Here is an 11,263-nt window from a genome sequence, read left to right on the forward strand (position 1 = left end):
TCTTTATCGCGCAGATAAGGGTCTACCGCCTTAATTGTTCACAAATAAGATAGCGACGTGTTTACTGGAGGGTTATATTTATTACATTTGTATCTGCGAGCCGCGAAGTTTATCCTCATGAGTCGAGTATTGTGTCGGGGAGTAGTGTATCTACGTCTGCGTACTGTGACTATGGCTCGGAACGCCTCCTTCCTCATCGAAGATCCCAAATACTCCTTCTTGAAGGAGTTGGGCCTGGAGAAGAAGAATGTTGGAGTTTTCAACGGGAAATGGCAGGCTAGTGGAGAGGTAAGCTTTTTTATTGCGACACAGCCAGAACAAAGTGTATGTGTGTAGGCTGCGGTGAAGTTTGTTGCGCCACTTCTTCTTCACCTGCGCTTTGGAAGCCGGCAGTAGACTTAGTGTAAGTAATTTTTTTTTACGTCAATAAGTGATGTATATCATCCTAAATTGAATAAAGAATTTTGAATTTGAATTATGAAAGTATAGTATTAATATAAATATAGGAAACAGATTGTATAGAAATGATTGGCAAAGACATTATGCGCCGACCTCATCTGAAATGGTATTAGGAGGTACTATAAAACAGCTAGAACCGCATGTGTCCATTTTTAGAAATATTCTTAAAAATATAAGTACACAAAAATCTTCGCAGCAGAACTAATTAAACTAAGTCGCGGGAAACTTGATAAATTTTAAAATTCCTTGTTTCCTAAGTAATGTCCATACTGACCTGATGTCAATAGTGGCTTCTGCACAGATTACTAACTAGTTACTTCGTGCTTCAGGTAGTACTGCCATTTATTGGCAAATTTTATGAGAAGCGACTCACAGGTATATCGTATCGTATTACATGGTGTGATGAAAATTAAGCAAACTTTTTTTTCTCTTCACTGCCAAATGCAATCTTTAGAGTTCAATGTCACAGATAAGCTGTTTTCTGTAGCAAAGTTAAAAATATTTACATTGTTCATTGCATCAGTTTATTTTTTAATAACATATAGCTATCTCTATCAATATGAATTAGTTTCTTACTGCTAAATGGTTTCCTGAACAGCTCTTAATAAGAAGACTCGGACTTAACTCTGCACGGTACTAATACAAGCTTGGTATGGGCCGTTGAGTGTGGTCCGTTTATTTGTCTGTACTAAGCTTTCAGTGAAGCTGCAACATTATGACTTACTCTCAAAGTAAAAACAGGTGATCCAGTCATATAGTCCAGCGAATGGCAAAATAATTGCGGAAGTGCAAGCCGCCAGTCCCTCGGACTATGAGAGCTGCGCAGCCGCAGCTCAGGACGCGTGGCACACGTGGGCTGAGTTGCCCGCGCCCGCGAGGGGCGAGGTAGTCCGCCAGATCGGGGACGCCTTGAGGGAGAAGCTGCAACCGTTGGGGCAACTCGTGTCTTTGGAGATGGGTGAGTGGGAATCGTATAAACTTGCTCCCGAGTAAGACTATGTACTGCTCTCTCGTCTAAACGTAATGTTCACGACTATAATGCTTGAAAAGTCGGGATCCGGTTCAAAAATAAACCTTCTAATATTGAAGATCCGAATCCGCTTGCCTGACGTCAACTCACTTTCGCAATGCTGATTTGTTGTGCCTCGAAGCTCTTTATCCCTTGGTTGCCTCGTATGACATCCACAGGATATGGAGTAGTCCTATTCTAGGGCGGGAGCTACACGTCTGAACTACAAGCAGTGTCTAAGTCACGCTACCGCCACTGAGGACGATTGATAAATCCTTCCAATCCAATCCTAACGGACTGTCAAAAACATCATAAAATAGACACCTAAACCATACTCAGGAATCACACTACCTATTAGTGAAAATCCGACAAAGGCACAACAGACATACTTTGTTTTATAATATGCAAGAATATCTACAAGTACAGTTCACCCTTGTCATTTTTCCAGTAGTAACACACGTTTTCCAGGTAAGATCCTGCCGGAAGCCATTGGCGAAGTGGTGGAATATATCCACGTGTGCGACCTCGCCCTGGGCCTGTCCCGCACGCTGCCCGGGACGCTGCTCCCGTCGGAGCGCCCGGGACACGTGCTGATCGAGAAATGGAACCCCCTGGGCGTGGTCGGCATCATCACCGCCTTCAACTTCCCGGTCGCTGTATTCGGCTGGAACAGCGCTATTGCTATGGTTTGTGTGTTTTCCTGATGTGTTTCTGGTGGTTACAAGTCAAATCAAAACAATTCTGAAATTAGACCTTCACAGGCACTTTTCACGTCAATTTTTATATAAAATAGTTATTTCTCACAAGCTACAAACTACTGGCATTTCGGAACGACCACTGCTGAAAAGAAATGGCGAAAGAAACTCATTTGAACAGTGTTGGTCCCTATCATGCCAGAAGGGCTTACCATTTTTGTTTCTTACAATGTTTTTTTCTAATAATATATAAAAGTACATAATACATAGTCAAAAAGTATATCAAAACAGGTTATGATTGTGATCAGAGTGCTGATTAAATATATATATATATATATATATATATATATATATATAGGTTTCCGACACAAGAGTAGGTAACCTTCTTCTCCTTACCTTAAATTACTCCTATTATATCGATTTACAAATGAAGTGCTGGCTTGATGTCGTCAAAGATGATATATTTATATTTAAAAAATGGTAAGCCCTTCTGGCATAATAGGGACCAACACTGTTTGAATGAGTTTCTTTCGGCATTTCTTCTCAGCAGTGGTCGTTCCGAAATGCTAGTAGTTTGTAGCTTTGGTGAACATCATTTAATTTAGAATATGACGTGAAAAAGTGCCTAATTTCTGAATAAATGATTTGATTTTATACGCGCCAATGGTGTGACAACTAGGACAGTGTTGTAATAAAAAGCTTACCTCTTTCGTGCGAATTGGACTCTCAGATGAGAGGGAGAGACAAATCAATTGGTAACTAAAAGGATAATCAGTAAATTGCTGCCTAAATTATAATCTAAGCCTCCCAAACCCCCTCTGAGATATTATTCTTAAGAATATAATTATTTATCATAATATTAGTGACATTACGAATACCAAATTTGATATCGAGATAAGATTTATTTACGTTACATATCTGTTTACCGTTACTGTCCCTATCCTACTAGTTGTAAGACGATTGTGTTATCTACGCGATAGTCAAATAAACAGAGTAATTGATTAATGTTCTTGAATTAATTTACAATAATTATACAGCCCAAAATAAAGTAATAAAATTTACAATCATACAACATTTAAATAGCCAATGAAGTGGCGCAATCCTAAATCACAGTGGATTATGTTTTATCCCTGTACCAAATCTTATCAAAATTCGCCAGTAATTTTGTTTGAGGGAATATCACTACATCATAGTACAAGTGGCTTGCCGCTGTCTGTCCCAATGTACCTATTCTACGAAAAAGTAAACATGTTTATTTATTCGTAGCTCGCAATGGATTTTCACGTGGATTTAAAAAAAATAGATAGTGCTTCGAGAGGTTTTGGTGTATATTTCATTATGGTTTTACCCAAACGAAGCCGGGACGGGCCGCTTGTAAATTATAATTAAGTCTCTCACCTACAGATCAACAAAAGAAAAAAAATCTAGGAGTCCTTAATAGGAGACTGAGAAGGCAAATGGCTTTCGCTAATATTTTTAACTTAGTAATAAATTGTGCCCCAGGTGTGCGGAGACACCAGCGTGTGGAAGCCTTCAGACACGACGCCCCTGGTGGCGGTGGCCGTCACGAAGATCGTAGAGGGCGTCCTCAAGAAGAACGACATTCCTGGCGCCGTCGCGGCGCTGTGCGTCGGCGGCAAGGACGTCGGCCGACAGCTGGTCAGGGACAAGAGGATCAAGCTCGTCTCCTTTACTGGCAGCACTGCTGTGGGACAAGAGGTAAAGTCAATCACACAGATTGAGTTACCAAAGTGAATTCGGACTAACATTGATACTTCATGACAAGTGACATTTATGAGTAGCGACGTAACGACTATTGAGTATTGATAGTAGTTACTTTACAGACGAGTGCCATTTTGTAATACAAGCTGTTTTACCGACAATACGATAGCTAAATTGACAATAAAGTTACACTGTCTGTTTTGTACCTGAAATGCGCAAATAAACATCGACAGTGTCGGAAGGCCAACAGCGAGATGGGTAGATGACATCATCAAAGTCACAGTCTCAATTAGCACAGGATATAGAATATTGGCGTAAAAGAAGAGGGGTAGCAAAAGGCCTGAGGTGATATAGATAAACATCCAATACCCATCAATAATATTAATAAACAATTTCAGGTGGGAGTGGAAGTCCAGCGTCGCTTCGGGCGCCACCTGCTGGAGCTGGGCGGCAACAACGCCATCATCGTCAATTCCGACGCCAACCTCGACTTGCTCCTCTCCGCCGCGTTATTCGCCTGCGCTGGCACGGCCGGCCAGAGGTGTACCACTACTAGAAGACTGCTTATACATAAAAAGGTAGGGATATATATTGATTTATATTGGTCGGACAACTAAGGACCGCGCAAAGTGGAGCACGAGTAAAGCGGATCCTGGGCTCCAACGCATATTGGCGATCTTACTTCGTCATCATCTTCCTTCAAATCATTGTAAAATGATCCCTCTGTATTGTTTAAATCTATAACTTTTCAATGATTCTAATTATAACTATTTTATCAAGATATTTTTTAAAATGTTTTTCCCCATAATCAAAGACTTTAATTTTTATACAATAGTATAGTTATCATCGAGTCAAATCATATACTTTATTCCATATCAGAACAAAAAAAATTGTGGGACTTGTGACAGCGGCCCTAGTGACGTCATTTATGTTGTAATCAAAGACAGAAAAATTCTAAATGCTAATAAAAATATAATTGATCAATTAAAGTGACATTTGATTATCGTAAACACGATAATCAAATGTCACTTCAAATTCACATAATGAAACCATTATGTGAATGCATTTATAAATTTTACTTTAAACAACTTGCCCAGCAGTGGGACACAAAATACAGGCTATAAAAATAACTTTACAAAACTACCCTATTCTGACCTTGTCACCTAACCTAAAATTTACGTGTCTTGAAATGCCCTAAAATAGGAACTTAATACAAATATTACCCAGGTGTACAGCGAAGTGGTGACAAAGCTGAAGAAGGCTTTCGCGGGCGTGGTCAGCAAGATCGGCGACCCTCTGCTGCCGGAGACCCTCATCGGGCCGCTGCACTCGCCGGCCGCGCTGGAGGCCTACTCCCGGACAGTGGCCGCGGCGGTCAAGCAAGGAGGGAAGATCGAGTTCGGTGGAAAGGTGAGGGTACAAATATAATACAATAATTTATTCGCATGATTTACATAGATATTACGTGAATACAAGAACAAAATTCTTAAATTAATTGATGATAATGATACGTGAATACAAATGAACCTGCAAATATTAATAACTAGATGTTGCCTGGGGCTTTGCTCCCGTGGGAATTTTGAGATAAAATATAGCCTATAGCAATTATGGATAATGTACCTTTTTAATGGTGAAAGGTTTGAGAATTACCCGCCTCAAACACACAAACTCAACTCACATACGCTCATAATAATAGTATAGATAAAAAAACACGATGAAAAAATCATGATTACATTGGAAATGCAATGGCGGTCTTATCCAGGACGGGATCTCTTCCAGTCAAACGAGTATCTGAAAGGAAATATAAAAAAAACGGTCGTGTATCAATACCATACCACACAGATATTTTACACATTGTTCTTTTCATAGTAAAATTTAAATAATTTACTCGCTACACCAGGTGATCTCTCGCGAGGGCTACTTCGTGGAGCCCACCATCATCACGGGGCTCCCCCACGACTCCGCGCTCGTGAGGTCGGAGTGCTTCGCGCCCATCGTGTACTGCCTCGAGGTCCCCGACCTCGACACCGGCATCCGGTACAACAACGAGGTCGACCAGGGCCTCTCGTCTAGCCTCTTCACGGAGAACCTCGGAGATATCTTCAAGGTATTTAAACGGTTCCCATGTTTTATTGCTCATAATGACAAAACTCTCGCAAACTAAACCAAACGAAACGCTAATTAGATTTAAAATATACCTATCTATCAAACTCGAACTCTCGCTCTCGCCTTTAGCCACCAGTACAGCGGCGATAGCAATATGTTTTCCTAAATACCCATTTCGCAAAAATTGGATCGCTAAAATCTAGTCTACCTTAGAGCCACTTTTATTCCAAAAATCAACATTGTTCCTATGCCTAACAACCGATCAAAAACGTAGATTTAGAGATAAGTATTATTTTTCTAAGATCAATTACATTGTCTGTAAGTAAAGTAATTATCTTATATAAATAATAGTAGTATGCGTTATGAACAAAGATTTTGAGATTTTAATACAATGAGGCAACATGCATCAGCAGCAGGCATCTGTAACGTAAAACGTTGAATAAAACACCGGCGCTATAAGATTTCGAGAAAAGTTCATATAATTCAGTGCTACATTAGGCGACTTACAAGTCCCGCTACACTTCAAATTTTTTTCACCTCACAATTTGAATGTAAACAACAATATTTGTCAGTGGATCGGCCCTCACGGCTCGGACTGCGGCATCGTGAACATCAACATCCCCACCAACGGCGCGGAGGTGGGCGGAGCCTTCGGCGGGGAGAAGGCCACGGGCGGAGGCCGAGAGTGCGGCTCAGACTCATGGAAGGCGTACATGAGAAGATCCACTGTCACCATCAACTATTCTGGCACTATTAAGTTAGCACAAAACATCAAGTTTGGAGACGAATAGTTTATATATTGTATAATATATATACATTATATACATTGAAGAAATCTATAAGGGTCTCGAATCAAATCATTTATTCAGAAGACCTTCACAGGCACTTTTTCTCGTAAATTTTTATAATGATTATTTTATAATGATATTTTCGATTAATGCTTCATGTATCTGTGGAGCGGTTTAAATCCATGGCTTATCTATAAATTAAACCTTATATGGATATTAATAACGCGTTTACGTTAATGTTCTTAAAATGTTGATATTATTATTATATACCTCTTTTTTCAGTTTGTTATGAAACACTGGTTTTAAATGTTATCGACATGTATGTTAAGCGTAATTTTTAGGATAAGGTATATTATTATGTGTAAAAAATTGTTTTGACTGGTCACTGTGAATCATAAATAAAACATTTGATTATTATAAACTTATTTTAATTACAGTTGTCCCAAGAATACATTCATATATACATTTAAGGAACGAGGTAAGTGCTTATTACAGGAGTAAATCATATAATAGAATGCATCGGTTTCACAAAAGACAAGAAAGAAGTTTATACTGATAATTTTTCAAAATATTGTTGTCAGTAAAGTTGCTTAGGCCGTCAGTCTTATTTAACCATGCAATCAAAAATATTGAGCATAGAATAAGTACCATTATACTGATTAAAACAAAAATCTAAATATAATGATTTCATTTGCAATAAAGTTAGTATACACAATATGATCAGTTTAATAATTCATATGTTCAATAACTAAGTATTGGAAGTTCCAATAAATCGTTAAAAATTCTGGAAACTAGTGGATTTCTCGAAAAATTGGTCTCATGATCACCTTACCAAATTGCAAAGCCGCCCCAAGTGGAAACATGCTTCTCCTAATTTAAAGGATGGTAATATTGTTCTTAAAAAAAATATGAATACTCCACCTTTGGAATGGCCAATAATGTACGAGTAGCTGAAATTATTTTAATAATAATATTGATTTAAGGTTCATTTATATTTATCAATAGGTTTTGGACTCCAGCTACTGAACACCTGATTATAAGGACAAGTTGATTACCTACCACCAAATCACCGAATACTTTAAACGTTTCTATTTGTTATATATTGTCTAATGTCGTTGTCGTCACGACGGATGGCATATCCTCCAGAGATCGACGGCGATGTCCCGCGACTGTTGCTTGTGGAACCTGTACGTGGCGGGGAGATCGTAGCGCAGTTCTGCTATTACGCTGCCTCTCACCCCCCATTCCTTCACTTTTTTCTGTATGTGTGACCTGAGAATATAGTGTACTAACTTTAATCCCACAGATAATGTACTTTATACAATAAGGATTTTTTTTATAAAAACTTGAATATTTATATCATTTCGTTGAATAATGTAAGAACAAAAAAACATCGAATAACTTACCTTGTGGATGATTTGTGTAAAGAATAAACACTATCACAGCTAAGATCAAGCCCTTTTCGCAGGAACTTCATATCCATTCCTGCATTATTTTTAGTACCAAATGGAGGATTCATTAGCACCGTGTCATAGCAGTTTTGTAATCTGGCAAGGAAATTGTACTGCAATTTTACATCAACACTTGATATATTCATTTCAAGAACAGATATTAAACAAAGCAATAGTTAATAAGTTTTTAATAAATAAGTCAAAGACAAATCTTCATTTGGAATCTATATGGAATATTAATGGTTTAATAGCAGTGAAATTATCTGTCATAATTATGTCTCAAAGTTAAAAATATGGCTAAAAATGTACAAAACTGCCAACAGCTTTTATCTGTTTGGCTCAAAGTTTTGACTGACAGCCACAGACCTAAGTGGTCTGTGCTGACAGCAAATGACTGGTGTTAAGACATTAGGTCCACTTATTGTTATCTTGTCATTAAATGGCATTAAGTCCACTTATTTAATTTGTGCAATAAAGATTAAATAAACTACTTGGCCCTTGGTTCACATTACAAATTCACATTTAAATTGTGAACCAGGAAACTTTACCTACAGAAACTTACCTACAAAAGCCTGTATTCAGAAAGTCACATTGCAGGACATCAACATTTGCAATTTCCATGTCAGCCACATTCTCAGTGAAAACTTCTAAAGCATCATCATCAATGTCTACAGCAGTGACAGCTCCGGCTCCTAACATGGCCGCTCCAAGACCAAGCCTACCAGGCCCACAACCCGCATCTAGTATTAATTTGTTTTCAATTCCATCATACTGTGTCTGAAAATTAAGATTATAACAAATAATTGCTAAATATAACATTAAGGAAATTTAATATTATAATAAAATCATCGGGGACCTTGCCCAACACTTAAACAGGTTATAATAAGAAAGATAATATTTCCTCACACAGAAAGGGTGCAAATAACAGGTATGTGGTAAATATTAGGCCCCAAGAGAAGGAGAATATGAACATCTACATTCATATTATATTGTACCTGTATTGTGTATAAAGCGACAGCTGCAATATGAGCTGGAGTTTCATATTGTTCTAACTTTATTTTTGGCTCTGAGAATCCTTTCAGATCTTGTAAATAGCCCTCTAAGGTCTTCAACTTCACAACAGCACCCATTACTTGTTATCAAACCTGGGCAACACAGGCAGGATCTGGTTACCGAATGAGGAGTCTTGGGAGACAAAGAAGCCACAGGATGTGGCGTTCGCGTGCTGTAAAGCAGCTCGATGGCTTGTGTTAACTATATTTGCTTCAGGTAATTGTGGAAATCCCTGAAAATACAATTGAAGGAGTTAATAGATTTTATGGCTCACATTATATGAGTAAACATTTAAATAAACATTTTTCTACAAGAAAAAGTTATTTTTAAGAAACACATTTTATGATTGATAATTAAACATACTTGAAAATTTAAACCATACTAATATCAATATGATCGGCTGAATATGTGAACGTGAGTGTGTAAGGATGTTTCTTACTCAATCTGGCAAACTCCACTGGACTTCTATGACATGTGGTATATGGTTAGAATACAATCAGGAATAGAACATAGGGTACTTTTTATCTATACTATGGGAATAAAACCCTGGGGCTCAGCTAGCAAAATATAAATTGTAAAATGTATTAAAAAAATATTACACATTGTATGATATAAAGATCACACTCACAGCAGTAGCAGAAACTGGTGGAATGGAGCACATAGGCAGCTGATTGACAGGGCTCGGCTGGCTGAGCGAAATGGATGTGGCGGTCAGCGGGGCGACGGCCTGCTTTAACAGCATTTGCTTTTTCAGTTGCAACTCTTCCAATATCTTTCTATTTGTGAGTTCTGTGAACAATATAAAATTCAACTTAGTAGCAGTACAGGAAATCTTAAATGAGCGATAAGTCAATATCGTACCTCTTTGAGCGTTGGGCTGAGGAAACGCCATCTAATCTATATATTAATCGAAAGAGTTTAGGATAATCATGAACAATGCTTGACCACAAGAATTTTATACAGATGGTACGCGGGATATAGTAAGCGCTCATTTATTCGCGAATTGTAACTCCGTTCACTGTGATCCTCAATTATACAATATTAAAATGGTGAAAAAACTTTTGTACAATCGTACAAATAAATAACCTAACCTCGTCGACACAATCACAATCCAAAAATCAACAAATTATTCAAGAAAGGAAATATCAATGTCAAAAAACCTGCCTTACTTTTCATTTTGGTTAGCTATGTTGGCTATTGTGAATTTTGCGATAGTGACGCGGCTTATCGGTTCGCTACCGGTTTTTATTTTAGTAAAACAAAAGGTACCTACCTACCTAACCAAAGTATCATATATGATGCCATTTTTAACCGATATAAAAATAGGTGATGTATTCGCTTGCGTTTAGTTAGGTATTTATTGTAAAGTAATTTAAAAATAACGATAACGATAAGGTACGATATACTGCAAAAAATAATTTAGTTTTATTTTAGTGATTATTCCATCCACATTAATGTTGCGTCCATACTTCGCACGAAGCCTTAATAGGCTGCGCTAAGCTTACTGCGAACTGTCGTCTACTTCTCACGAATTTATAGAAACACGTTTTCTCACGAATTACTGCTATCAAGTAGTAATTCGTGAGAAAAAGGAATCAAACTATTCTACTAATTACTTAGGACATCTGTAACATTTGATTTGAAAATAAATGACTTGTGAAATCTTGTGGTCGTCTCATTCGCTTGCTATAATAACGAAAGGGTGCACACTGCACAATAGTTTGTAGTGGCAGTAGGCCAATCCAAACTTGACAGTGTTCGAGGTAAATGTGGCCACAGCATTTAGGAGTCTTTAATGTTTGGTTTATCATTTACATAATTATTATTTATTTAAGCAATGCCTAGGTAAGCCATTGGTTTGTTATTTTGTGCACAACTGTACATACGTGAGTGAAGCATGGATCTGGAATCTGGACCAAAATACCGATCATATAATACTTACAGTAGTACTAGTACACTGTCCGCATTCATATATAATAA

General features: G+C 37.9%; 3 protein-coding genes across 3 annotated transcripts; 1 reads left to right on the top strand and 2 right to left on the bottom strand.

Annotated features, from left to right (window-relative positions):
* The first annotated feature begins 48 nt into the window (after positions 1–48).
* Aldh7A1 (Aldehyde dehydrogenase 7 family member A1) lies at positions 49–7,200 on the top strand. Its single transcript, XM_053769203.2, has 8 exons — positions 49–288; positions 1,201–1,417; positions 1,937–2,154; positions 3,667–3,882; positions 4,284–4,463; positions 5,113–5,295; positions 5,786–5,992; positions 6,564–7,200. Exons 1-8 carry the CDS (start codon positions 118–120, stop codon positions 6,780–6,782), a joined length of 1,611 nt encoding a protein of 536 aa, XP_053625178.1. The 5' UTR covers positions 49–117; the 3' UTR covers positions 6,783–7,200.
* Mettl5 (Methyltransferase like 5) lies at positions 7,191–10,436 on the bottom strand. The gene is made up of 6 exons (XM_053769204.2): positions 10,145–10,436; positions 9,912–10,072; positions 9,226–9,515; positions 8,793–9,007; positions 8,186–8,326; positions 7,191–8,051 (listed from the first exon to the last, which is right to left on the bottom strand). Exons 3-6 carry the CDS (start codon positions 9,358–9,360, stop codon positions 7,901–7,903), a joined length of 642 nt encoding a protein of 213 aa, XP_053625179.1. The 5' UTR covers positions 9,361–9,515; positions 9,912–10,072; positions 10,145–10,436; the 3' UTR covers positions 7,191–7,900.
* Positions 9,360–10,175, bottom strand: LOC128683505 (uncharacterized protein). Its single transcript, XM_053769206.2, has 3 exons — positions 10,145–10,175; positions 9,912–10,072; positions 9,360–9,515 (listed from the first exon to the last, which is right to left on the bottom strand). The coding sequence occupies exons 1-3, from the start codon at positions 10,173–10,175 to the stop codon at positions 9,360–9,362; spliced, it is 348 nt and encodes a 115-aa protein (XP_053625181.1).
* Positions 10,437–11,263: the final 827 nt, after the last annotated feature.

Source organism: Plodia interpunctella, chromosome 3 (genome assembly GCF_027563975.2).
Source record: "Plodia interpunctella isolate USDA-ARS_2022_Savannah chromosome 3, ilPloInte3.2, whole genome shotgun sequence".
Taxonomy (NCBI): domain Eukaryota; kingdom Metazoa; phylum Arthropoda; class Insecta; order Lepidoptera; family Pyralidae; genus Plodia; species Plodia interpunctella.

Coding starts and splice junctions, on each gene's coding strand:
- Aldh7A1 (XM_053769203.2), top strand. CDS start 118: ATGAGTCGAGTATTGTGTCGGGGAGTAGTGTATCTACGTCTGCGTACT. Junction 1,418..1,936: donor ACTCGTGTCTTTGGAGATGG/GTGAGTGGGAAT, acceptor CACGTTTTCCAG/GTAAGATCCTGCCGGAAGCC. Junction 3,883..4,283: donor GCACTGCTGTGGGACAAGAG/GTAAAGTCAATC, acceptor AAACAATTTCAG/GTGGGAGTGGAAGTCCAGCG.
- Mettl5 (XM_053769204.2), bottom strand. CDS start 9,360: ATGGGTGCTGTTGTGAAGTTGAAGACCTTAGAGGGCTATTTACAAGAT. Junction 9,008..9,225: donor TCGCTTTATACACAATACAG/GTACAATATAAT, acceptor CTTAATTTTCAG/ACACAGTATGATGGAATTGA. Junction 8,327..8,792: donor CTGAATACAGGCTTTTGTAG/GTAAGTTTCTGT, acceptor TTTCCTTGCCAG/ATTACAAAACTGCTATGACA.
- LOC128683505 (XM_053769206.2), bottom strand. CDS start 10,175: ATGGCGTTTCCTCAGCCCAACGCTCAAAGAG. Junction 10,073..10,144: donor TCAGCCCAACGCTCAAAGAG/GTACGATATTGA, acceptor TATTGTTCACAG/AACTCACAAATAGAAAGATA. Junction 9,516..9,911: donor CACCAGTTTCTGCTACTGCT/GTGAGTGTGATC, acceptor TTGTATTTTCAG/GGATTTCCACAATTACCTGA.